A 23,258-nucleotide genomic window follows, 5' to 3' on the forward strand; every position below is an offset into this window, starting at 1 on the left:
TGGGCAACGGAGTTCAGATAATATATCCAGAAGACTTCCCTCTTTTTTCTGAGGGTCATGGGGTCTTTGCCCGCAGGAGTGTGTATTTTTTCCAAAATGATCCATTTGAGATCTTGTTCTGAGTGGGCAAGTTCAGTCCAATGGGTGACCAGGGGGGCCCCTGATTTTTTTAGGCGAATGTTGGATTTATGTTCACCCATCCTGAGGCGACATTCCTTACCCGTCTCACCGATATAGGTCAAGTCGCATGGGCAGAGAATCGCATAAACGACATTTGAAGTTCGACAATTAGTCATTTCCATCAACTTGATGGTTCTTTTGATATTTTGTCTGACCAGAGCGTTGGGACAAGCTTGACAAGACCCGCAGCGATGGTTACCTGTGATAGGGGGTAGGCCAGTGATGGACAATTGGCGGAGGGAATGAGAAGGTTCTGGTACTTTACCGTGAACAAGATGGTTCCTAAGGTTTTTGTTCCTTCTAAATGCAAAGAGAGGTTTGGACAGTCGATCATTGTCACCCATGTTTAGGAGATACCAGAGAGAATTAATAACCTGACGAATGTTATGGTTAATGTTCGAGTGTCGGGTAACACACACCAAACGATCAGTGACTTTTTCTTGCTTTTGTTGGAACATCGAGTCACGGTTATAATACCTGGCTCTTTTGAGAGAGTTCTTCACCAATTTGGGGGGATAGTCCCTGTTCAGAAGTTTAGTTTTCAAGATGTCGGCCTGTTAGAGGAAGTCCTTCGTCTCAGTACAATTTCTCTGAAGACGAAGAAATTGACTGAAGGGAATGCCCTCCCTTTGGCAGCGGGGGTGGTAGCTGTCAAATTGGAGCAACGTATTCCTAGCTGTGGGCTTGATGTATAGGGAGACAAATAGGTGGTTGTCTTTGTGCTCAACCCACACATCAAGGAATTCTATCCTGTTGTTGCTGGAATGAACAGTGAATTTCAGATTTTCATCAGCAAGGTTGATCCATCGAACAAAGCCGTCCAGGGAGGCCTGGTCACCCTTCCAGATGAAAAAAATGTCATCTATGAAACGAGACTAGGCAAAGACATTCTCGAAAAAGGGAGCAATCTCATTGTAGATGTTAATTCTTTCAAACATCCCCATATAAAGACATGCCACACTGGGGGCACAGGCAGCCCCCATACTGACTCCCTGGGTTTGTTGGTAATATTCGTTGTTGAATTCGAAATAATTTTCACCCAGTATGGTTTTCAGACATTGAAGTATAAAGGGGGCATTGGTGATGTCAGGTTCCGAACTTAAGATATCTTGAATAGCTGATAGAGCTCCTTCTTGGGGGATGTTGGTGTATAGAGACTCGACATCCATCGTGACAAGGAATTCCCTGTCACTATGGTAGTCTAAGTTCTCGATCTTGGCGATGAAATGGCCTGTGTCCTTAACATAGGATTCGAGGTTAGCAACCAGCGGTTTTAAAAAATGGTCGACATACTTGGAGAGGGGCTCCGTAGCCGCCCCGATAGTGGAAACGATGGGTCTCAGGGGGGGGGTCAGACACGTTTTTGTGGGTCTTGGGCACCCCGTAAATGATCGGCAGTCGGGTATGGAGAGGGGTAAGGAACTCAGCTTCCTTGGTACACAGGTATCCTTCATCCACAGCATTATGTACCATAGTCAAAATACGGTGTTTCAGTGCTGGTTCAGGATTAATTGTGATACGCTTGTAGTGTTTGACTACCGATAAGAGGTTGTTAATTTTGTCAATGTATGTGGGGGTGTCAAAAATAACAATCCCATCACCCTTGTCACACGGTTTAATAGTGAGTTGTTCATTATCTCTGAGGGTGAGAAGAGCATCATTCTCTTCTTTGAGGAGGTTGGGTGCCGGTTTAGGGACATATTTCAAAGTTTGTTCGATTCTAGTCAGAACTGCCTTCTCAAAGATAAGGACTTCAGGTCCCAGGGAGTCCAGAGATGCAGTGAATTCAGAGGGAGGTCTGAGTCCGAATCGGTTGTCATGATTGTCAGCAAGGGGTTTGATCTGAAAGAATTTTTTTAATCTTATTTTTCGGAAGAAGGAATGGAGGTCCTTAATGAGTTCAAATTTATTAAAATTAGCAGATGGAACAAAGGACAATCCTCTAGATAACAGTTTGGACGTCTCATGGTTTATAGCCTTTAGTGACAGATTGAAGACAGGGATGTTCTTTATGTTTTCCAATATTGTTGTTGCCTTGTTTGTATGTACATCTGAGGTTGTATTGGATCCTGACGGAAACCCCTCTGTCTGGGGTTCCGGTTCCTGGGGCGAAAGTTGCCTCTGCGATTCCCTACAAAACGATTCGACGGAGTGGTTCTGTCGAAATTCTCTTGTCTGGATTGGTACGCCGGGTTGTAGTTGGAATTATAGTTGGTGGGTTCCTCGCTATCTGAGTCCGTAGTATCCGAGGACGTGACAATCCGTCTGTTGTTCCATCTGGTACTACTAGAGTTGTTGGGATAGCTTGAGTAAGCTTCTTCTGTGTTGGTATAGAAGTTAGGGGTCAAGTATGGATACGCTCGCTCTTGGGAGAAAACCCTGATGTCTTTTTTGAATTTGTCAGTCTTTCTCTTAAGTAGATATTCAGAGAAAGAATCAAGTTCAAGTGAGATTTCTTCAAGTTTACTTTTTCCTGTCTCAACAGCATTCTCTCGTTTGAGTTTTTCTTCCATTTCTTCAATTTCTTTATTGAGAATGGATAGGACCTCTCTAGCGGTTTTAACTATCAGCATCATCCAATCTCTGGAACATCTATTAGAAATTAAGGCCCACTTTTCCAAGAATAGTCTCAGTTCGACAAATAGACCCGGGATGCTACGAACACGTAGGCCTATGGGGATAGTACCCGCCTTCAAATATTCCAGCATAAAGTTGGCATGTGCCTCCGTGCATTTGGATTTCTTTTTAAGGTTCAAAAGTTTGGTCCATTCTTCTTCGAGACCCCTGGATAGCATGAATTGTTTGTTGCTATCAGTAGTGATCCCGATCATGCGGGCAAAGTCTTCATCTGAGAAGCCGAAGGTTTTAATGCTTTCCATGGTATTTCTGAGGTAAGGTAAGAGAAGGGAAGGGAGAAAACTGGATTAGTCCAAAAGGGATCAAAGAGCGAAACTAATAGGAAGGTATAAGAGATACCTAGAACAATAAAGGAGAAAGAGCAGTTGGGGTGCACGACGTCAAAAGATACACCTAACACAAACCAACAGATATGAACGCAGAAAACCCCCCACAGCTCAAGGCTGTGAAGAAACTATTCAATAGAAGGGGGGTCCCTAGAGGCAAGATGGGTAGACAGGGGAGATAGGGAACAACAAAAGTCAAGGAAGAGAAACAGAACCCACTGTCTACACTAAACTGATATCACTAAGCCCAATACATGGGTCAGGTTTATAGAATTGTTTGAATTGTTATTATTGTTATTTTGATAAACTCATCTAGTGTTGATGTTATTTTTAAACTGTATTTGAAATTAATATGTACTATGTTTGTATTTTTGTCTGTTTTGTCCTATACATGAGTACGATGTCTGAATGAATGAGCGTCTGTATGTTTGTTCTATGTGTGGGACTTCCGTTATTGTGTAAAATTGAATGTATGTTATATTGCTTATCCTTTATGCAAAGATTACCATTTTGATTATTGTCACTGAAATAAATTGTGTTTTGTTATATCCTCTTTGTCATCTTTACTTATCCGAGTCTGTTCTGGCCTTTGGCTTTTTTCTATAAACCTGACCCATGTATTGTGCTTAGTGATATTAGTTTAGTATAGACAGTGGGTTCTGTTTCTCTTCCTTGACTTCTGGTCTTTACCCTTGTCCCCACCCTTATCAGAGTTTTTAGAATCTTGCTTCTTAGGGTCACCACCTTGGTTCTGTGCTTTCTGCCTCACCCTGGTTCTGACCCATTTATCTGCCTTCTTTCCCAATTCTTGGGGAGAGGTCAGTTCAGAGTCTACCAGGTACTGGTGCAACAGCTGATTTTGACAGTTATTAAGAATCTGCTCCCTCATTATCAGATTGTACAATCCTTTGAAGTCACACACTTTACTGCCCAATAACCAACCTTCCAGAGCCTCAGCAGCACAGTCAACAAATTCAACCCAGTCCTGATTCTGTGCCTTTTGGGTATCTCTGAACTTTAACCTGTATTGGTCAGTGGTTAGGCCAAACTCAGCTATCAGAACACTTTTCAAGACTTTGTAATCATCAGCATCCTCTTCTCTTACAGTGAGGAGCTTGTCTCTACCTTTATCTGCAAAGGAGAGCCATATGATTGCTGCCCACTGACCTTGAGGGACCTTCTGTACTTTACAGGCCCTCTCCAAGGCAGTTCTCCATTTGTGGATGTCATCCCCACTCTGGTAGGGAGGGACAATCTTACTTAGGTTTCTATGGTCATAAGGCCTCTCCCTATCTCTAGGGAAATTGCTGCCACCAAGGGACTCTAGTCCCTCATTTTTACTAGCTCTGCAGAGCTCCAGGGCTTCCCTATCTAAGGCCATCTGCTGCTTTCTGAGGTTGAACTTGTCTTGCTCATACTTCAGCAGTCTCTCTCTCCTCTCCTGGGAGGTTTCCCTCCCTCTATGAGAAGAAATAGAGGTTCCAATAGAGGAGTTAGACTGGAGAGATCCCCTTGACAGAGATCTATTACTTCTAGCTCTGTGTTCAGGCCTCCCAGGAGGAATGAAGGAAGGAGCAGTATTGTCCTCATCCTCTTCCTCATCCTGATGGTCTGTGGTCACCAGAGTCTGGTCTTTTACACCAGTTTGGTCAGCATCAGAGTTAGGGTCAGGGGAGTTTCCACCCCTAGACCCAGTCTCAAGTGCTGCCCCACCCACACTGTCTCCATCTACACGCCCACTAGGACTTGTGATGTCATCCAGTTTCAGTATCTCTATAAGATGCTGGGTGGATGGACTTTTGCCTGTCTTCAGCTTCCTAATGGTGCATAAGGTCCTAAGTGTTGCAAAAGAGAGATCCTCATACTTCTAGGGAAGGAGCTCACTGATTCCTGGTAGAGAATCGGAGGTTCCTGGCTGGTTAGGTATTACTAATGTGGTGTGGTGTATTGCACTACCTACACTAGTGTGGCCTACTAAACTCTCTTGAGTTGTAGAAAGGGTGTGCTATCCCTTAACACACAACTCTAAGTTCAGCAGAACTTACTTTAGCTAAACTTGATATTATATGTACCTCAGGTACCTTTAGTGGTTTTCAGTTGATCAATTCAAATGAGATTATCTGGTAAAACAATAGCAAGCTGGAATCCCACCGCTGCCACCAATGTGAGAAGGTGGCCTGATATATGCTGTCCACTAGTTCTAGTGGGCACCTTGTATCGGTCCAAACAACCCCTTATGGTGAATGGTTAAAGACAACCTTATGTGAAAGCTATCCTAGTGGTAGCTATGGAGAGCAGCCTTCAGGCTAAGTCTTGAAGGAATGTAAAGAAGCTTGTTTTACCAGTCTATAATCTCCTGAATGATCAAAGGTAAAGATAACCACACCAGTTATATATTCAAAATATATGTATTTAAGATAAATCACACCCCTCTAGTCTCTTTATGAGACTGGAGTTCGAAGTACTTTAGTTACAAGGGTTTAAGCATCAGTAAAAGCACAAATACACGTTTTGGCCCTAGGGGCGTACCAAACCATATACTAAAATAGTGGTATAAGAACCACGACTGAAATAGGCAAGGTGCCTATTACCTCTAGAATCGCTGGGACCCCAAGGAACCACCCAAGGTAGAGACGTCGGGGACCCACAGGAGCCGTATGCAGTGTGGAAACACAACCGCGGGTTCCTATTACTTTCTATGGGGAATGTCGCGGTTGGAATTTTAAAGATTAAGGAAACTTCAAATAGAACTAGGACCAAACCCTTTTGGTCTTAAACAGTTCTAGTACAGGCACCCTCGAGAGTACCGGAGTACTTGAGTTACCTCACCCTGGGAAGCCGGGTGCATAGGTGTCTTTTGGTGTCGGGTCGCGTCGTCGATTCCAATGGAAGCCTGCAAAGAACTGGTGCTGCCGAGAAGAGGAGAAGTGTCCGGAGAGATCCATGCCTGGATCTAGGATGTAAGGAACCTGAAAGCAGAGGGGACAGAGTCTGGGATACTGGCCAGTGACCTAGGGCATGATGGACCAATGCCCACAGATGTCGGGTGCTTCAGGTGAGTTTGTCAAGTGTCTTGACTCTTCAGTCTTCAGCCACGAGGTCCAGGAGGTGTCAACGAAGTCCACGAGCTGGATTCGAGCTGTACCACAAAGTCTGTTGAGTGCTGCGGTGTCGGCGACCAGGAAGGGCCCAACAAGCCTTGGCAACGGCAAGTCTCAGGAAATCAGAGAAAGGACTGCGGTGTAGACCAGCCAGGTCTGATGGACTCACCCAGCAAGGGTAAGTAAGAGCAAGTCTGGAGCAACCAGAAAAGCACAAGTAGAAGTGGAGTTGCCTTCGTGGAGACCTGCTAGCCAACAGGCTAGTGATCGCGAAGGAGCATCGAGTGGTCGCACTTGGAGCCGGCCCACGGGTCACTCGTGGAGTGGAGGCCACCCATCTTCGTGCAGGAGGTGCTCAAGGCTGGGGCTACTCAGAGCCCAAAGCACAACTTCGAGGATGACCAGGAAGGTGTTGTTGCTGCAAAAGTTCACGGTGTCCAGGGGTCACGGTTCCACGTTACCCACGATAGCCACGGGCCTCAGCTTTGCTGTGGACTCAGGGTAGCCTCAGGAAGTCTGGAAATCTACCACTGGTGATGTAGAGACTTTGGCATCCGGCGGGAGCTTCAGCAATGCAGACCGGTCAGTTGCTTCTTTGGTGCCTGCCAAACAGGGGAGTCACTCCTTGACCCCAAGGGAGATTTCTTCCCTCTTCTAGTCATGATAGAAAGTCGAAGGTCCAGGATATATGTTTCAGAGGTTCGTCCAGGGTAATCTAAAGTCCTAGGGACTGGATTCCTATACTTATACTAAGTTTAGGGGGATGGACTAACTCTAAGGCCCCACCTATGGGTGGGCCTGGGGTGGGGGTGGTTACACCCCTTACCCTTTGTCCAGTTTCACGCCAGAGCAGGGGCTGAGTGCCCCTGCAACTAGTTTGAACTGTGCTATGCACGGGGACACCTTGTGGGCCCCAGGCAGTGTCTCAAAAGCATTCTCTGAATGCACCCACCCTGCCCCAATACACATCTGCCTGTCTGGGGAGGTGGTTACACCTCCCTGTTGACAGGAAACCTATTGTCCAGGCCTCCCCTGCCGGAGTTTCGGCAGCAGCAGGAGGCCAGACCCGTGTCTGTGGCAGTGGCATCCATTTTGTAATGCCAGGGCTTTGAAAGGATTTCACCGGGTTAAGCCAGTGTGAACATGTCTCTCCCTCTAGAAGGGTGGAATGCTTCCCCCGCCGCCAGAGTTAGCATTTACCGCGAGGTTATAATGCACTTAACAGTATATGGTATGGCTGTATCCCAGAACAGACAAAAGGAAGTATTTCCGAGTGTCTGCAGAGGGGCTCAGCTCATGCTTGGGCACCCTCTCACATAAAACCAAGCACTCTGCCTTCAGGATTGTCAAGGCCTGCCATAGGAGTGGCTTATAGGTTTATATGTGTCTGTATAAGGTAGTGATAGGTAGCCTATACCACAGTAAGGGGTGCAAGCACACCCTTACCCAGGTTGCAGTAGCAGACCTGTGGTGTCATTTTGGAGTGCTTCCCAGGGGTGGCACAATACATGCTGAAGCCCCTGGTACAGGTACCTATGCCCTAGGTACATAGTATACCATATACTAGGGGCTTATAAGGCACTCCAGAATCCAATTAGATATGTACCTAATGTACATGGAAACCATTGTAGAGAGGAAGCAGCTAAGCTGTGGTCCTGATTAGCAGGGCCACAGACAGACTAAAGTCGAAAAACAGTGAAACACCAGCAAAAAGTGGGGGTACCCATGTGAAGCAGATCCTACTCTCCTACAACCTCCCTCTCCACCACAATAGTGACATTATCGGCAACTTCCCCCCCTGTAGGAAGGTGGAATCTGACTGCATGGTTGCCCCCACTTTTTTCCTGGTGTTTGAATGGTTTTTGACTAGTCTGGCTGGGATCCTGCTATCCAGGACCCCAGCCTATCTGCTTACATGACATGGTGTGCATACTAGATGCACTAGTGATTGGATACTGTGGTACCTTATGAGCCCCTAGTATATTGTACCTTAGGTACCTAGGGCACAGGTACTTCACAGGCCTACCTGGGGCTGAAGCATGTATTATGCTACCCCTGGGAAGCAGACTAAATCTGACACCACAGGCCTGCTACTGCAGCATGAGTGAGGTCGTGTTAGCACTCCTCACTGAGGCATAGGTTCCCTATATCTCACCATACACACACATATAAACCTATCAGTCGCCCCTAAGGGAGGCCCTATCAATCCTGAGGGCAGGGTGCTTGGTTTACAATGTAAGGGGGTGCCTCTGCATGAGCAGAGCCCCTCTGCAGCTGGCAGAGTCTATTCTCTATGGCTATTTGTGGATGCGGTTAAACCATATACTCTTAAGTGCATTATAACCTACCGGTGAAGAACCGGGCTTTTAAAGCCCAGCGGCGCAGGGTATGCCTGAAATCTTCTGAGTTCGCCTTCCAAGTTACAGAGACACAGAACACTCTGTTAGCATAGGAACTTCAATTTATTTAGCTGCAGCTAGGTACAGTTGTCCCAGAAGTACATCGTAAGTAGGTTCTTAGGAGACTGCCACTTCCATCTGTGGCTCACAATCTTTTGTAGCGCTGGAAGCCCCTAAAGCAACAACCCCCCTGCATGTGCAATAAAAATACAAATCATCCACAAGGACACATTCTTCGTACAAGATGCTGGATAATGGGCAATACACATTCTTTCCCTAAGGTCGTGTTCTCTACCCGACCCGACAGGTCAGGTGGCTTAGCCATTCCTTAGTTAAATTACTTTACGACAGGGCGCGTGTGCATGCTGGAGATGGTGATGTGTAAAACACCTGTAGGGGCCGGAGAACGGTCACCAAGGGTCAATAGATGCTTATCTCGAGAATTGGTTGTTTCGAACGGGGGTTCACGAGGTTCAGGATAGGTTTAGCTCGAGGAAGAGGAGAGGTCGTGTAATGTACAACAGCATAAAATACGAAAGAAACACCATAGAGGTTTAAGGTGCCTGAGTGAGGGCAACAGCGCAACGATGTTACAAAAACGGGATGGGGTTGAATTTGAATTTCCTCACTGGTAAATGCTAACTTTTGAATGACTGCATCAAAACATGTCGTGTTTGGTGTCAAAGAACTTGGAATCATACCCCCACAGCAGTAACTTGTGTTTTAGTATGATCTCACCCTTCTAGAGGGGACGACATGTACCCACTGTGGAAACACGGTAGAAAACTGAAAGAGCCTTGGCATCACAAAATGGATGCCACCAGCACAGACACTGGGCTGCCCTCCTGCTGCTGACTGAAACTCGCAGTGGAGGAGGCCCAACAATAGGCATCATGTCACAGGGAGGTGTCACCACCTTCCAGACAGGATTTTGTGTATTGGGGCTGGGTGGGTGCACAACTAGAGTGCTTTGAAGTCCTGCGCTGGGGGGCAGTACTCTCCTCTGTGCATATGCCAGCTCAAACCGGTTCAGGGGCTACCTGTCCCTGCTCTGGCGCGAACCTGGACAAAGGGAAGTGGGTGTAACCACCCCCTACCCTGACCCTCCCAGAGGAGTGGTCATAGAGCTAGTCCCTTCCCTACCTTTAGTATAAGATAGGGAAACCTTGCCATTGCAAAGCAGATATCCCTGGATGATGCTCTACAAGAAGAATCTTGGCCCTTCGACATTCCACTACCTTTGGAAGACAGAAGAATCTCCCTTGGAGTCAAGGAGTGACTCCCCTGCTTGGCAGGCACCAAAAACTTTAATCAACAGTCGCAAACTTTCCCGCTCCTGCTGGAGTCCGAAGTCCCTGCAGCCCCAGAAGTAGATTTCCTGACTTCTCAACGGCCATTGTGAGTCCCCAGCAGAGCTGAGGCGAGCGGACCCCACGAGTGACGAGGAACAGCAATACCCGGGTACCGTGCATTATTTTCGAGTGCAATCCCTTCTCGACATTCTATGAACCTGTGCATTGGACCATGTGTGGCCCTAGCCTCCAGCAGGATTTCCACCGAAGATCAGAGGCCTACCTTGTCCCGGCTGACCGTGGGCTCCTGTTAAGTGAATTCTCACGAGGCGTCTTTGCGATCCCTTGCCCATTGGCTTGTGGGTCCCCTGAAGACTTTCTCATCAAACCAAAGGGCTCCCCTGATTGCTCCAGGCCTGCCTTCACTTATCCTCGCTGGGTGAGTCCCTCAGACCTTGCTGTTCTGCACCGCTGACTTTCTTCTTTTTCCACAAGATTTGCTGTTGCCAAGGCTTGTTGGCTCCAATCTGGTTGCCGACACCTCAGTAAGCTGCAGACGTCGTGGCACACTCCGAATCCAGCAGCTGGTTATCATCAATGCCTCCTGAACCTCGTGGCTGAAGAGTCAAAAACACCCTTGATCACCTGAAATCATCCGACTTCCGTGGGCATCCATCTTCCTGGCCCCGGGTCACTGGCAAGTGACTGTGAACACTGTCCCTTCTGCTTTCAGGTCATCTTCATCTTGAATCCAGCCTTGGATTCCACCGGACACTTCTCCAGTCTTCGCAAGCAGCAAATCTTCTGTGGCTCCCATAGGAAACGACGACGCGACCCGACACCAAAAGACACCTATGCACCCGACTTCCCTGGGTGAGGTAACTCATGCACTCCGGTGCCCTAGTGTGTGTTGGCCCACGAAGTATGTACCTTGTAAGTGGCTTACTTGTAGACTTCCCCGAAGTGCCCTAGAACTTTAAAAATCCTACCGCGACTTGCTCCATTGTAATCAATAGAGAACCCGTGGCTGTGTTCACACACTGCATGCGTCTCCCGTGGGTCGTTTACTTACCTGCTTTTACTGCATTAGTGAAATCCCAGCGATTCCCCAGGCCCTAGGCCTTGTCCCCTTGCAAGTCGACTTTCCTAAACCTCTTTTTTAGTATATGGTCTGGTACGCCCCTAGGGCCCCAGCCATATTTGTGCTTAACTTATTGTGAAACGTTGATATTTGAATGTGTTCCTGACTTCTAATCTCATAAAGAGATTAGTAGAGTGTGTCTAGAAATAAATACATATATATTTGATATATATACCTGTGTGGTGTCCTTTCATTTGGTAATTCAAGAGATTATAAGGTAAAACAAGCTGCTTTACATTCCTCAGAGACTTAGCCTGAAGGCTGCTCTCCACAGCTACCACTAGGATAACTTTCTTTAAAAGGCTGTCTTAAACCTATCTACCATAAGAGTCGAATTGGACTGGTGCAAGGTGGCCACTATAACTAGTGACCAGCATATGCCAGGCCAACTTCTCACACCCACCCACAGTCTGAGCATGCATGAATAAATAAAGACACAAGACAACTTTTGTTATGGGAAAATATTGCTGAAGGTTTATTCCATACAAAAGTATGCAATATGGTGGGTTATCTTACGGGCGATCCAAGGGCAGGCAGCTGTACCAACATATACTGCCCAGCCCGCCTGATGAGCCAGCACTGTGGGGAACCTAATCAGTGCTACACCTTTGGGTGATCCTCCTCCGGATCACGTGACACGTTGGCCCCTTATTACTCACGCCCTTTTCAGGGCGGAGCGTAGCAGGGCAAAGCCCCGGTTGGTCAGTCCCCCAACCGCCCGAAGGACTAACGGGGCGCCGTCACGGTTTTCCAGGAACCTGCCCTGAGGCTCCTGGTCTTTGGCTCTGCGCCGCGCAGAGGTACCTTTACTGTACCTGTCTGATGCAGAGGTACCCTTACTGTACCCGTCTGCTTCCAGATCGCCCTGTAACTCCGCAACAGCTCTGGAGGCGGCCTCCGTCACGGCTAGAGCCCCCCACCAAACAGCTCATTTGTCACCTGCAACCTGCTTTCTAAGGCCTCCTGCATGCCCAGTGGAACGTGTCCATGCCCGCCTGTGACACATGCACCCCATGTTTGTCAACTTAACCTTAAGTGTTTGCCTGGATGGCCCGTGCCACCAAGACAGCTGTCTACTCACTTGCCACCTCTCATTTCCAGGGCCCCCTGCAAGGCCAAGGGAACAAATCAATTCCCAATGGTGACCATGAACCCCATCTTTATCAAAGAAGTCTTTAACATTAGCCTGAATCAGCTTGTGTCTGATGTAACCCAGACCTCTCTGTTCTGCGAACTTACGTCATGAACTGTTCACTCTTTCAGGGATGTTCAACGGCCTCCTCTGACTTAGCCCCATGCCACACTCTGGGGGAATAATCTCCGACCACCAGGGCTCACATTGACCCCTGTATTTGCTGATCTCCCCAAAGTCAGCTTTCATGGCTTGTAAAAGTGACCTCCTCCCGATGGCAATGAGGTTGTTGCCCTCTAAGTGTATCACTAAGAAATTGTAGGGGGGGGCCTTTGGGCCAGTCCCTGAGCAAGGGTGTCCCACTGCACTTGCCATGCATCCCTTATTCCTTATGGGAATTTCGCCTGCTCAGCTCCCTCTGTGGAGAAAACCCCTAGGCATACCAGCTAGTTAACCTGTCTGCTTTAATACAGTGCGCACTGTCTGCAATATGGTGCCTAAATTTCAGGATTGACTAAGTCCTACCTTCCCCCCATTATTCCCCAATAGGAGGGGAGGGGGTTCGCACTGCCCACCCTGTGCAGCCCAAGCAGTGGAAAAATGTCCTGCCCTGTTAAATTTAAATTTTTGCTGAATCCTGGACATGCCAAATGTTCTTTTTTCCTAGTAGCCTTTTGTGCTTGACACCCTGTTATCCCATTTATTGCGACAGCAGCACACTATGTTGGCTGACAGCGTCCCTACCCAGCGTGGCTCATATAGCTAACCGGGCGGGGCATTTGAGCTTAACTGCAGCAACATGTCACCTACCCTTGGTACGGGGGTGCACTTACTTCACCCTGTTGACCAGACAATTGCACAGACCCCTATGATTGCTAAACCCTGGAGAACACCTTATTGGTGTCAAATCTGGTTTGAAACAATATATGTATTGTGCCCACTGTTGGCGACACCTCACCCTTAGTGACAACTGTTATGTTATGTTATGTTAAGTTGATTTATTATGCGCACTGCTGCTCCAGCCAAGGAGCGTCCCGGCGCAGAGACAAAGAGGAACACAACATAACAAACAATGCCACCCAAAATAAACAGCTAAAACAAAAAGGTCTTTATCGCTCTACGGAAGGAAAGCAGATCGTCTAACTGTCGGATTTCAACTGGGAGGGTGTTCCAAGTTAGTGCAGCTTTCACGCTGAAGGAACGACCCCCCATCCGACAGAGTCGGAATCTAGGGACCACAGCAAGGGCCTGGCCCTGAGAACGGAGGCTGCGAGTGGGGACATAAAAGGAAAGGAGATTGGACAAAATTTCAGGGCCGATACCTCTAAGTATCTTAAAAGCCAAGCAGAGGACCTTGAAAAGAATACGCTTCCTTACAGGGAGCCAATGCAAGGATCGAAGGACATTTGCCACCGGGCAAAATCTGGGCAGGCCAACAATGGCTCTTGCCGCAGCATTTTGAACCCGCTGAAGGCGGGTTAGCTCAGCCTGATTCGCTCCAACCAGAAGAGAGCTAGCGTAGTCCAGGCGAGAGATGATAGTAGCCTGGACTACAAGCTGTCTGGTAGGGGCATCAAAGTATTTGAGGACTGGTCTGAGACCTCTTAATAGGCCGAAACAACAAGCTGCTGTTTTTTTAGTATGTCCTGCGAAAGAAAGGCCGGCGTCCAACCAGACCCCCAGATTTTTTACCTCCGACACAGGGGTCGGAGAGGGGCCTAGCTCAGAAGGCCACCACTGATCACCCCAAAGCTCTACTCCCTTCCCAACAACCATCACCTCTGTTTTTGTGGCATTAAGCTGGAGACAGTTTTCTGTCAACCAGCGAGCCACCGCCTTCAGTCCGGACTGAAACCTAGGGGCGTCCAAATGGACATCTCCGCTAAGAGTAACCGCCAGCTGAGTGTCATCGGCATATGACACCAAAGTAAGGCCCCACTGCCTCGCGACATCAGCCAGCGGTCTCACGTAAAGATTGAACAACGTGGGACTTAGCGAAGACCCTTGCGGAACCCCCATGGCCAGAGGCTGAGAACTGGATGAGAAGGGAGGAATGGCCACACAGAAGGAACGATTGTCCAGGAAGGAGCGGAACCACTGCAACGCCAGACCCCGAACACCAATCTCCTCTAGCCGATGCAGGAGGATGCCATGGGATACAGTGTCGAAGGCGGCGCTGAGATCTAATAATATCAGCGCCGCCGTCTGACCCGCATCCAACCTAGCCCGCAGATATTCCACCATTGCGAGGAGAGCGGTCTCCGTGCTGTGCCCAGCACGAAAACCGTTCTGTGTGGGATCAAGGGCATTGGTCCGGACTAGATGTTCCGACAGGGCCAGATTGACATGGGCCTCTGTCAACTTTGCCGGCCACGGTAGCAGCGAGATGGGGCGGAAGCTTTCAGGCTTAGACGGGTCCAAGGAGGTTTTTTTAATAATTGGAGACACTACCGCCTGCTTCCATTTAGTTGGAACTACCCCCGACTCCAATGAGAGGTTGACAAGGGTGCGCACCGTGGCGCGCCCCAAAAAAGTCTGGTCTCGAAAGAGAGCAGGCTTAACCGGATCAGATGGAGACCCTGATTTAACTTGCAAAGCAAGTTTGTCAAACCCGTCAGAGGTGAGGGGGGGAAATGAAAGCAGGGTGAGCTGACATGATGTCTTGATGGAACTTTCCAGCGGAGCCCCAATACTAGGGAAGGCCCGATAGATGGCTTGGACCTTTCCCAGGAAATAGGAGGCTAGGGCTTCACAATGGGAGACCGAGCTCTCAGCTAAAGGAATAGTCCGTTTGGCCAAAAGATCTTTAACTGCCTTGAAGATAGCCTTCGACGGGTTGGTGCTGTTCCGAAATTCTTCGGCATAGAAGGCCGCTCGTGCCCGACATATGGCCCGGTGATAAAGCTTAACCGAAGCAGCATATGCGTCTTTCAAGTCGGCCCCGTAGGTCTTCCGCCATGCCCTCTCCGCCCGTCTACAGGCTCCCTTCAAGGCGCGTAAGGCCCCACCATACCAGGGACTGGACTCACGAGGGTTGATCTTAGTTGATACAATAGGTATCAAAGCGTCCAGTGCCCTAGTAAGCCAAGAGCAATAGAGATCGTATCCTTCCTCCACATTGTCCAAAGTACCTAAGGGTTCCACCAGCAAAAGATGGTGAAAGTCTTCCAGCCGGAGTTTGTTCCAAGGTCGCCTAAGCACCCGTCTGGCTGACGAAATGGGAAAAGTAACTGATACAGGGCACTGAATAGACACCAGGAAATGGTCAGACCATTCTACCGGTGTAACTGCATTGACTTTGGCCTCAATCAAGTTGGTAAAGAAAGGATCCAAAGTATGTCCCCCGATATGCGTAGGCAATGAGACCAACTGGACTAATTGAAAAGCCTCTAAATCCAAAGAGATGGCACGAGCTGTCAAACTGGCCAGTGTGTCGAAATGCAAATTTAGATCGCCCAGTATGGAAAAATTGGCGCAGTCAGAGGCCAGAATGCCGACAGTATCCACAAAAGCACTTCTAAACGACACGTCACTGCCAGGCGGACGATATACCACCATACCAGACAGAGTAAACTCAGAATTGACAGAAACTTTGAAAGAGGCACTTTCACAGCCAGCGATCTTAATGCTATTCCACACACAGGGAAAACAGGACCTAACTATCAGCGCTATTCCCCCACCTCTAGAGGCTCTATTCAAGGTGTATATCGAATAGCCAGAGGGGCATGCCAGATTGAGAATGGCAGTATCAGCTTCCTGAAGCCATGTTTCTGTTATAGCCATAATGTCCGGATCTTCATCCTCGATGAGATCAAACAAGTGTTGCTGGTGTTTCAGAATCGACCTCACGTTCAAATTCAAAATCCGCACAGCGGGGGAAGAGACCCTACTATGTTGGAAAGCCGAAGAAGATTCCAGGGGGAGGGGCTTTGGGGAGTCAAGTATCAGGCCATTGCATGGACAACAGTACGGACCACAGAGAGGATGGATAGGCGGGCGCGCACAACAGCGACTCACCTGGTTGATTAACACCAAACTCTCTCTGGAATATGTCAACATGATGACGGATACCTAGGTAATCTCCCACGAACCCGAGCCAGAGCCCGCCACGTCCCGCACGGCCTTAGCGCGGACGGGCGCAGACGGGCAGGACTCTGGCACGACTCCGGCCACGCCCGCTGCGCGATCCCGCTGCGCTAGGGGAGGAGCGTTAAATGCCCGTTCCCCTCTGGCGCATGCGCAGTAAGCGCTGTGAGCCTGATCCTCGCCCCCAACCCAAGATGTCTGCCACCCCGGAACCCGGAACCAGCCCACCAAACGGCGCACCCCGCTTTCTTAACTGCTGTGGGTTCACAGATGCCAGTACCTGCTAACCATCTCTGCCCCTGGATGCTACACCCGCAAAAGTGTCGGAATCCCAGATTCCAAGTTTCATGTTGGCTGCAGTACACCTTCAGTGGACCCGCTGAGAGATACCACAAACCGCATTGGTCATGAGAACCTCAAGAAACACCCAATTTTCACCTGGGCGTACCTCTAAATGAGACTGGCTCCACACAGCTGTAAGGCCAGAGACACTGTTCCCAGTTTCAAGTATTGCCGCAGCCCCCTTTTGTGGGTCTGCTGAGATCACACACCCTCACAGTACGTTACCTTGCTACCTCATGCAGCTCACTTAATGCCCTACTGTGTCCCTGTAAAACATTTGACAAGATGAACTATCTGATGAACCAGGAATAAGTGATAATAGCAAGTGTGCCCTCATGTACTTGCCATGAATCCCTCCTGTCTTACTGAAATTACACCTGTTCAGCTCCTTCTGAGGGGACTTCCCATTTGCTTAACTGCTAGCACTGTGTGCAGTTGGACATTAATGGGTAACATCCCGGTTTGCGCCCACCTTAATGTGCCATGCTGAAAGCAACTAGGTACCCCACACCCCGTTTCTCTATGAAGAGATAAAGCAGCCGGCAGAATACACAAGGCACAGGAAGTGTGACCAATGAGAAACCCCCAGTTCTGCAAGTTTGTGCCTATCCTTTCGGGGGTGACTAAGCCCTAGTTTTTTCCTTACTTGGATGACCCCCTGTACCAGGGTGCAGGCTGATGAGTGGAAGAGTTTTCAATACTGCCGGGCAGGAGTACCGAACCTTTGCACAGGCAACTCATGACAAGGTGTGCCATTGCAGGCAGAAGTAAAGAGATCTCCAAACCCACCTTACCAATACTCTTACAGCTTTCTGTGTATTGCACTTATTGGAGCATAACATAATTGACTATTTGTAAATATTGCGTGCTCCAGTAGCAGGAATTGCACTGAATACCGATCTATGTTACCCCACTCGCTTATAATTATGTACCCACAACTGCCCTTTCTTGATGGAATGCTGATTGCTTCTAAGAACTGTTGCCTGGGGGCATTAATTGGGTCATAGCACACAATTTGACAGGCAACCCCACCGGAGTGTGTAGTAAAGATGGCCCTGTCGCCTTTGGCGGGGGACTTGAACCCTCCCTTCGAGAGGCCCAGGACGCCAAAGCTGAAGCCCGGCCTTTGGGCTTAAGTTCCCACTCCAGCAAGGACTGCCCACACTTGCAACGCTCAATCCGACCCAGATCCTACTAGTTTGCACAGTCCTGGTTCGCCTAGATGAATGTTCCCTCTAAGCCCTGCCTGGGGCCTATTTCACACTTAAAGAAATGCCTATCTCCTGACTTTAGAGTGATGCAAGATTGAACTGGCAGCTACCTTTCTTGCTCACGTCTGCATTTACTAGGCTCAGAACACGGAACCCTTGCTCTATAATCTCTTGGATTCTAGCCTGGCATTCCTATGTCCCGCTATACCAATCGATAATGGCTCTACTTGATCATAATGAGATGAAAGACACATCAACCCAGTGGAGACAAGGTGGGGATGCTAACCTGCCCCAAACTCTGCGGAAACAACAGCATGTGCAAGCTTCCGACAAACATCTGAAAAGCTGCCAACCAACAAACCATCCCCAGCACCCTGGGGGCATGCCACCATTCCTTGGTCTGTACACTGACCGAGTTTAAGGTTAATAATGGCATTAGAACTGTCGATGATAGGCATTTTTTCTCCTTTATCATAATTAAGAGGACCTCAATATAAATGACCTTGTACACAACCTGTTCCTGTGTTTAATTTAATAAACTATAATGTTGTTCATTTATAATAGGAACCCAGGTCACCCAAAGAGTGCACATATCAACTGATTTACCTCTTGCTCACCATTTATCTTATTGTCAGGGAGGAGGGAAGAATTAATGTTTGTAAATGAACATTGAAACCCTCACTTTAAATAATACTTGTCAATGCACTGGTACACTAAGGTGAAAAAGCTCTGCAAGTTAATTACCTACTTTATGAATTTTGAAGAGACTATCATATTTTACACATTGCTGCATGATGTCTTTAAAATTAAAGATGCTCTTAAAGTTGAGCAGAGCAGTAAACAACAGCAAGAGCTTTTCAACGGACATAGTTGGGCTTTGACAGAGGAACACAAGGGAAGCTTTGGTGTCCTACTGATACTGCAATAGTCAACACCACCCCTTGACCACCTAACACACCTGCATTGAACTACACACATCCTTCCCTATTTGTCCCACACCCACTGACCCTAACACATCTCCATGCTCCCAGCACGAATAGTGTTTGGAACTAAACTGCTCAGCGACGCAACTGCTGCTGAGTAATCAGTCTGCTATAATTGAAAATAGAGGGTGTCCATCTATGGTTGCCGAACATCTTTGAATGAAAGTTGTAAGAATGGTTTGTTTCTGAACGCGTCGTACCTTTTGTGGGCATCTCTGGTGTCAGCAACGTGGAGATTGTTGCAAGATTACCTCGGAGTTCTGTCGTTGCCCTGCTTCGGTCAATAAAGCGGAAACGTGTGGTTTTCACGGACAATGCCTATTATTGGGGGATGTCTGTGCCCTTGAAATGCTGCCGCATTCCTCTTTGGACTGAAAGCCTGCACAGGGCGAACCTGTGACTATGGCCGCACTGACAATAGCCCAATATCGCGATTGATGGCCCGGCCAAAAAATTGGCAGTAATTGTCACTGTCAAGCAAGGCTATGCAGACACCCTGCGACGCCTGTTTCCTGATTCATCAATTCAAAGGCTAGCACATGCAAATGCCATTCTTCCACCCCAGATGTGCCATGCTTTCCTAAACCCTAGCCACAGGAGGCCAGCGTCTTACCCATTAGGCCTCTGCGATCACATATAAAACTCCTCTAAAATTTGCATACAATTGGCGCGGAGAATTCTCGCTAACCCATGCAATGACATTTATAATCCCCTTTCCAACAAGGAAACTAATCAAGGGACATCCCTTCACAAACCAAGTCAGGTAGTCTGTCGTGTTTTGACACTGCGGCACAGTTTGCAAGCAGGCCGCTAAACATACAACGCCACTGCTGCTGTAAACCTAAGCAGTGTAACTGACGCCCCTCACAAATGCACCTAACACCGGTCTGTGGCCATCTCAGTTTTTAGCCCTGTGTGGGCTCAGATTTTACCACACGCTTTGAGGCCTGCATGGCTCAATCTCACAACCGTATCGATACCAGCTTTATACGTAACAAAACTGTGGGGGTAGGGGCCCCTTTATGAAGAAGAGGCTGTAGACAATCAAGCAGCGCAAGGTCCTTGCACTGGTGTGGCACCACACTCATTTAAACTGTTGAGCAATGAAGCTACGCAAAGGTATAGAATCGCGATCCATGAGCACCAGTTACATTACATATTCAGCACAACTATCCTCATGCTCACAGCAAATAAAAAGCATGGCCTTCATTGGAAACGTGCTACGCTCACCGATCCAGGTGTGTCCCTCCAAAACGCAATGTTTTGCAGCATGTACAGAATCATGGGCTGAGTGGTCACAGCACCCTATCTGGCTCATGGCTTAATAATCACCAGACCTCCCTCCGTGTCTGGTTGCTGCCACACAGTTCTTACCCCAGACCACCGCCAGGTAATTATCAGGAAGGGCAACCCCTAGGGGCATTGTGGTTTCCCACTATCTTGATGGAACGGGAGGAAAAGAAAACAGGGCTCCGTCCCTACCCCAGCCACATTCACCAAACTGAATTCAGCCTACACATTCTTTACCGAATCACAACTGTAACCTTGTGTCTGGCATTCCTTTCTAGCACGGCGAAGCCAGCGAGGACAATCTGCCACGCCCAATGCCGCAACACAACCTGTGCTGCAACGAACCAATGCATGCATCAACCGGGCTCAAGGCCAGACTGACCTTGGGCGAAAGGAACCTGCAGTTGTGTGCCCTAAAAGTGGCTAACCTGCGTCGAGACTCGAACATGGTCCCCACCCATCATGACAGCTCGAACCGCGGGCTACTTACACACCTTCTGAGAGGTCCCATTCTTGACGATGGCTCACCATCAACCTCTACGGAGCAGCCAGCTTGACGGACTGTACTTTAAATCAAACCCTTGTCAGTCTAGTATAAGTGTTCCTCCCCATGAATGCACCACTTTCAAAATACACACACGCCATATCACCTAAAGGCTCCTAGAATGGAAAGTGGGACAACCGGGGGAATGGTTCTGAACCACGAATGAAAACCTGCATCCGTAATGCACCGCTGAAAACGAGCCTCACAGAGAGCGCTCCTCTCCTAAGTGTGCCTAGGGCCCCGACGGCGATGCCGGCCTAAGTCCGCATGCGTGACGGCGACCAGGGCACCACCATGCCCCACCAGCTCAGAATGCACCCTAGGCGCCAGGGCCCCTACCACTCAGATCCAACTCTGCTCTACTGCTTCAAATACCCAAAACGAGAAGCCCGTCTCCGGTAGAAAACAAGAAAGGCACTTGAAGACCTGCACTGGTGTGCCAGCTCACTGGCGCTGCTGTTGTGATGCCCGATCCATGCATGGTGCACTAGCCATGCCATGGCCGGTCATTCAGGAGTCGACGATGAGAGTAGTTCCGCCCGCTCCCGATCGCCGCCTGGCCCAAATGCCTAGGCCACATCCTCTCCCCAAAATACTAGTTGGTGCCTGGGCCCCCGACCGAGCTGCAAAGCCACCCAACCAGCGCACGCTGTCTCCACCAGCTCCCAGATGTCCGTGCAAGCTGCAATGTACCCTCTGGCCCTGGTGTCTGCCCCCACACGAGGGAAACGTGCAGATCAACCAAAGGCACGAAGGGCATGAGCAATCAGGCCACCAGGGCACCGCCCGGGGCAAAACACGTGCCCCCTAGGGTCCAGAGTCCGCGCCATTCACCCCGCAACTGGACATCCCTCAACCAAAACAAACCGAGATCGGCATCCTGGTCACCTCACCCGGGCACTCCCAATCAGGTTTCCCATTCCCGTCGTAGCGATAGAAGTTTCAATCACGAAAGAGCTCTTGAAGCTATTCACGGAAATACCTCCGCTGAAATGCACTCCGTGAAACTCAATGTCCCTTCATGCCACAAGGAGGCCCCCGGGGGAAGTAAGACCAGCGGTCTAGTCTTCCCCCGGGGAGTTCGCGCAAGGGAAGGACAGGGGAGGAAGGGGTGGGATAAGGGGTGGGGTCGCAGGGAGGGATTAAAAGGGGGAGGAAGAGGAAGTCCTTCCTCTTCCTTTCCCCAGCGCCTCAGGGAGGGATAGTTAGTGGATCGTTGAAGGGGGGGATGGGGATGAGGTTCGAGGATGTACGTTTGGATGGGGGGCGCCTGGGGATATGGTTGGGGCGTTCCAAGACGGATCAGGTTGGCAGAGGCACGTGGGTGTGGCTGTGTGAGTCTGGGGAGTTGGCAGTGTGCCCGGTGCGGGAGTGGAGCAGTTTTTGCGGGCAGTGCGGCCGTCTGGTGGGGGAGATTTTCTGTCATGCTTCTGGGAAAAGGGTCACGGCTTACCAACTATTGGCGGTGATGCGCATGGCGTTGCGGCGCTTAGGTAGGGACCCGGCGGGGTATGGGACTCATTCCTTTCGGATCGGCGCGGCGGCGGCACGGCTGGGTTGGTCCTGGGATAAGATCAGGAAGATTGGTAGATGGCGTTCGCGCTGCTGCGAGCGGTACGTTAGGAAGTAGGGCGGAGGGGTGCGCGGCGGCTGTGTGAGCATTTTGCGCGACCTTTCTCGTTTCTAATGCTCCTTTTTTCTTCGTAGGTTGTGTTGGGGGTCCTGGAGCCAAGACGGTTACCTGGATAGTGGGACATTCATTTGTGCATTGGGCTGCCAAGTTTTCTGACAGGCAGGTGTACGGGCGTAGCCTGGGCCTGAGAAGCTGCAGTCATGAGGTGTTCTGGTGGGGTAGGAGTGGAATGCGCTGGGGGGAACTTTTGCCTTGGCTCACGAAGAAGGTCTCGCAGCAAGGATGTCCGGATCTGCTTGTCATTCACCTGGGAGAGAACGATCTGGTGCGGCAATCAGCGGTGTCATTGATTTATTTGATGCAGCGGGACTTGGCAGCGATCAAACGCAATCTGGCTGGCGCTTGTATTGTGTGGACAGAGTTCATTCCCAGAAGGGTTTGGAGGGGGCGTTGAAGCCCGCTGCGGTGGAGCGCGCTCGCAGAAAATTAAATAGGGCGATGAGAGTTTTTTGTGAGGACTGTGGGATCAAGGTGCTGGCGCATCCTGGTCTGCGGCTCGAAGAGCCTTTGCTTTTTAGGGCCGATGGCGTGCACCTTTCGCACATGGGAAACGCTTACTATATGATGGAGATGAGGGATTTTATCAGTGGGCTGTGGAATGAGTCGATCTGGTGTATGAGGAGGTGAGGGCGAAAGGTGCACTTGTGTGGGGTGGGGCAGGTAACCGCCCTCCGGGGGTTCCCTGGTTGGCGGATTGGGGAGGGGGGAGGAGTCCATGACGGGCATACTCACCCTTCCGGGGAGGGGGATACTGGGGAAACGTGGGGGTGCGTCAGAGCAGTGGACGACGAATGGAGATGATGGTGGAGTTTTGGAAGAGAAGGGAGGAAGCGAATGGAAGTGAGAAGGTTGCGGTGTGAAGTGGGGATGGAGTAGTTGGAGTCTTGGAGAGTATGGGTAG

At 49.4% G+C, this 23,258-nt stretch overlaps 1 protein-coding gene across 3 annotated transcripts in view; it reads left to right on the plus strand.

Moving 5' to 3' along the window:
* The window catches only part of LOC146822436 (uncharacterized), a 146,319-nt gene extending 123,317 nt beyond the window's left edge, over positions 1-23,002 (plus strand). For all 3 annotated transcript variants that reach the window (XM_085613541.1, XM_085613540.1, XM_085613539.1), the window contains one exon: positions 22,372-23,002. In XM_085613541.1, the coding sequence (XP_085469667.1) occupies positions 22,372-22,413 (42 nt within the window). In that variant the 3' untranslated portion in view covers positions 22,414-23,002. The remainder of the gene's footprint in view (positions 1-22,371) is intronic.
* The last annotated feature ends 256 nt before the right edge of the window (positions 23,003-23,258 follow it).

This window comes from Triturus cristatus, chromosome 6 (assembly GCF_964204655.1).
Source record: "Triturus cristatus chromosome 6, aTriCri1.1, whole genome shotgun sequence".
NCBI classification, from domain to species: Eukaryota; Metazoa; Chordata; class Amphibia; order Caudata; family Salamandridae; genus Triturus; species Triturus cristatus.